General features: G+C 46.6%; 1 protein-coding gene across 1 annotated transcript; it reads right to left on the minus strand.

Annotated features, from left to right (window-relative positions):
• Positions 1 to 1667: 1667 nt before the first annotated feature.
• On the minus strand, positions 1668 to 4253 carry LOC109507835 (probable tRNA methyltransferase 9-like protein). The gene has a single exon (XM_019857532.1). The coding sequence runs from the start codon at positions 4237 to 4239 to the stop codon at positions 3400 to 3402; it is 840 nt and encodes a 279-aa protein (XP_019713091.1). The 5' UTR covers positions 4240 to 4253; the 3' UTR covers positions 1668 to 3399.
• Positions 4254 to 4264: the final 11 nt, after the last annotated feature.

The following is a 4264-nucleotide window of genomic DNA, read 5'->3' on the forward strand; positions in this document are numbered from 1 at the left end:
ATGAGATTAGGGTTTCCAAAATGTATTTCAGTTTGGGTTTCTAACGATGCGCCGAGTGACAATGACGGATTCGGGACATGGTTGATGTGTTAAAGCGAAGGTTGGGGTTTTCAGCAGAGCTTCGGGTTTCACATGAGGGTATCGGGCCTGCATTGGGGAAACAAGTTGAAATGCCAACCTTGACTTGAACCTCTAACCCTGGTGTGAAAACCTAATCTGAAGCCCTAACCTGCATGTCAAACTTCTGCTTGAACCCCGAACCCAGTTGGTGTGACAAAATAACGTTTGAATCCAAAGGAAGTTTTTTTTTTTTTCTCTCATAGGGTTTCAGTTTGAGATTTTGGTTTCAACGTATAGTTTTTAACTAGGGTTAGTTAGCGCCCTCAGGATGCGGCATGAGTGACTGACACGACGTTCGACGTTCGCTTGAGAATAAAGGGTTTTATTCCTGGCAACCCATGACAACTGCTTCCACGAACATGAAACATACAAACAAGTGCATTACAAACCAAATAAAAGACAAAACCATAAAGACAATTGATTTAACATAAATACACACAAACCTCGTGGGCTCACACCCACCAGGGGCTAACCTTCGCCGAAACCCTGCTCGTCGTCGTCGTCGTCTTACCTCATCCGGTCGGTTCTTGGCACTATTATGTTCTTACAAAAATGGCTCCGCAGAGCTTACAAAAAATGTGCGCCAATAAATGTGCACGGCAACTAGGGTCGGGTGGACCTTTATCCGCGATAATTGGTTCCGGCCAACAATCGCCAATAGGTGGCGTCAGAACACCAACGATCAAACTGCTTCATGTTGAACTCTCGGCGGTAACGGTTAGGATCTTCAAGGAACAGAACGGGCACAATTCATTTTCCAGTTATTCGATTAGCGCCCGATTCCCTGATTCCTAAGTAACACCCCCGCCCCAAAAAAAAAAAAAACAACAACATACTGTACTTGTTTCCCAGTCCATTTGTGCGATGAAAACGCTGCATGCAGGGCCGGCTCCAGGTGGTCGCCTTTGGTGCCCTCTGCTGGAGGGGGCGCCAAATTGCGCCGCTAGTTGCTGAGCGTTTTGGAAGTGGCCCGCAGACGGGACGTATTTTTCATGCACTTTGTTCGTGTATTTTGAAGTCAAGTTGAAATGTTACCATAACGACCAGAGAAGATTGCGGCCAACTAGGACGTTCCTCGTGTCATGATTCGTGTTTATTATGATGTTTAAAAAAACACCAGTTTTCATGCCGGTCATATATTATTTTGTTGTATTTATCTACAACACCTTAAGGGCCGGTCCCTGAAAATATTGTCTGACATTAAACCGGTCCGTAGGGCAAAAAGGGTTGGGGACCGCTGATTTAGACGGCATTCCCATCCGTAAGGTTTCATCTTCTTCCTTGGAGAACGCAAAAAATAAAAAAAATTAATTCGCAGCGCAACGGCTGACAAGGCAGCCATCCTGCAAGCTTCGAATGCGGTTCTTTGACGACGCTACGTCCCAAAACCAGAACGGATTGGCAACAAAATGTATTTAATTCAAGTGTTGGCCTGTGCTCATCATTCAAACCTTAGAATGAAAACTGAATGAATGAGATTTCAGATGAGTGACGTCAGAAGCCGTTGCCTCAATGATGTGCCAAAACTACTCTGAGACTCCACAACGCTCAGCACAAAACCTTTTATTCACGAAAAAAAAGTCAGACAGCGTTGACAGCACAAACACACTTCCTTGGCACAATGTTTCAAGTTTCCATGTAAATCACAATGCGCGACAACGTCGATTCACAGTATGAGAAGCGGGCGAGCGCAGTTTTTCTGCTTGTAAGGACGACGAGGACGCGGCGACGCGTCTGCGACTTCATTGCCTCGCACACATGCGACGGGTCAAAGCACAGTGCGGGGGTGTGGGGGGGGGGGGGCGGCAAGTTGTCGCAACCACAAACAACCAAACAAACAAATTACGTTTCTATCGCGGACGACAACAACAACTGGAACCAACACTTTGTTTCCACACGACGATTTGAAGATTTTCTTTGTGTCAATAAAAAGGAACAGTCGTGCTTTGCAGCCACGGACGAACTTCTGCCTTGACAGCCACGCTCAAAGCTGAGCTGTTAAAACGCAAGAGGCAGACAAACATTCATTTTAAAAAAAAAGGTCCAAAATTTGTGCTTTTTTTTTTAAGTATTTTTCTCTGAACTTGTATTCTTTTCCATCTAATTTCTGTTTTCATTTTCAGATATTTGTTGTCATCTTTTGAGCATTATTGCTTTGATCCTGCCGGTGTGCCAAATGTTTTGACTTGTGCCCACTCGCATTTCTTTAGCACTGACTTCTTTTTTCTTTAAGCTATGTCTTCATTGCATTTTCTGCCAAAAGTGTGGTACAATTTTGTGTAACATTTGTGTGTACCCCAAGCAGAGAATTCGTGATCAAATCCAGAATTCTGTAGTAGTAATAGTCATACTTTTCTTTCGGGGTCTAATAACTGTAATACTGTTTTTCCCCCTTCTTTTTTTAGATTGTAGATGAAACATTTTGATCATGCCTTAATAGAGAAATAAAGTGGTCACTATTGATGTTGCATTTTATTCTGGGTGTTTTATTATTTTTTTTAAAAGTGTGTCAGTCTGACAAATGCCCAAATTAAAAAAAAAAATCATAATCAAACAACTCTGCATTGCAGCTTCAGAGTAACGTTTCTCGTTTGTAAGACTTAAGGAATCCTCATCACCTCTTTAAAATTTAAAAAAAAGATTAAAAAAATAAAAAAATACAAAAAGGGTGGGATTCAGTGCCATAGAACTCGCACGCAGATCTTTCTTTCCCCCGCGAATTTCCCCACTCAATATTTGTGCGTTTCGTCTACGGTAATATTGCAGCAGTTTTCTATAGTGTGTGTATAGATTTTAGCCTTCATGAGCATTATTGCTTTGGCTCTCCCAGTGTGCCTAATATATTGACTTGTGCCACTTCCATGAGCAAAACCCCAAAGATTTTTAGATTCATCTTCGCCAACCACGTTCTTAAAGTTTCAATTCCGACAGATTTAAAATAATAATAATAAATAAATAGTGTCCACGTTGAGCATTTTCTGCAAGATTGCCTTGTTGCGAAATCTGTTTGGGGCTTTGTTGGACAATTTAAAATCGGGTCTATCCAACACCCTCAAAATTATTCGAAAAAATAAGATAAATATGAACAGTCGTGCGTTGTAGCCACGGAATAACTTTTGTGTTTGTAAAACGGTAAACTCCTAAAATCATCAAAAAAAAAAGTCAAAACAGAGAGTTCATGGAATCATCAAGTGAAAGTTAAAAACTGAGATTTCAGTGCTAAAAGTCGGAGGCAGACAATAAAAATGGCAAAATAGAAAACTAAAAAAAAGAATCCGATCAGATTTTGCCGGGCTCCACCTTCTCGGCCACCACGCACCAGTTGGCGTGGTCGAAGTAGGCGTGGCGGACGCGGAGTTGGGCCACGTGATCGGCGATGAGCTGGGCCAGCTCGCCCTCCCTGAACACGTGATAGTACCTCAGGCAGGAACCGTCGGTCGCCGCGCTTTCCCGCCCGGAGCGCTCCCTCTGGAAAGGGACCAGGTCGGGCAGAGCCAGGGCGCCGCACTCCGGCGCCAGGGCCGCGCCGCCGGCGCCACCGCGCTCCTCTTTGACATCTTCGGGCTCCTTGTGCAGATCGGCGCCGGAGCCGAAGACGTCCTCCTCGGACCCGACCGTGGAAGGCGGAGAAAAGAAGCTGGAGAAGTGCTCGATGAGGGCCCGTCCCGGGCCCCACGGGCCCGCCGCGCCGCCCGATAAACTGCTGAGCTCCCGGGACGACGAGCGGGAGACGGACAAGCTCCCGAAGTCCAGGACCGAGTCCAGGGAGCGGGAGAAGAACCAGAGTCTGTGCGGCGCCCCGTCGGCCACGGATGATGTGCTTCGGACCTTCCTGTGCTTGTCGCCGTCGTCGCCTGCGCTTTGGGCGGTCGCCCGGCCCGGAGGCGGCGACGGGGGTCCCACATCAGGCGAGCGGGGGTTGGGGTTCCACGGCACAAAGATGTCCTGCTTCTCAAACTTGCGGCGCTTCTGCTCCATGGCCCACACGTAGATCATGACGCGGCCCCCCGCACGCAGCGTGCGCGCCATCTCCCTTATTGCTCGGATACGACGTTCTTTGGTGGACAAATGGTGGATGACTGCAAACGTCACATGCAAACATCTTAGCGTTTGTCCCATTTTGTAGGGGGGCGGGGGGGGGGGG

This window comes from Hippocampus comes, unplaced genomic scaffold, assembly GCF_001891065.2.
Source record: "Hippocampus comes isolate QL1 unplaced genomic scaffold, H_comes_QL1_v1.1 scaffold590, whole genome shotgun sequence".
Taxonomy (NCBI): Eukaryota; Metazoa; Chordata; class Actinopteri; order Syngnathiformes; family Syngnathidae; genus Hippocampus; species Hippocampus comes.

Coding starts and splice junctions, on each gene's coding strand:
- LOC109507835 (XM_019857532.1), bottom strand. CDS start 4,239: ATGGGACAAACGCTAAGATGTTTGCATGTGACGTTTGCAGTCATCCAC.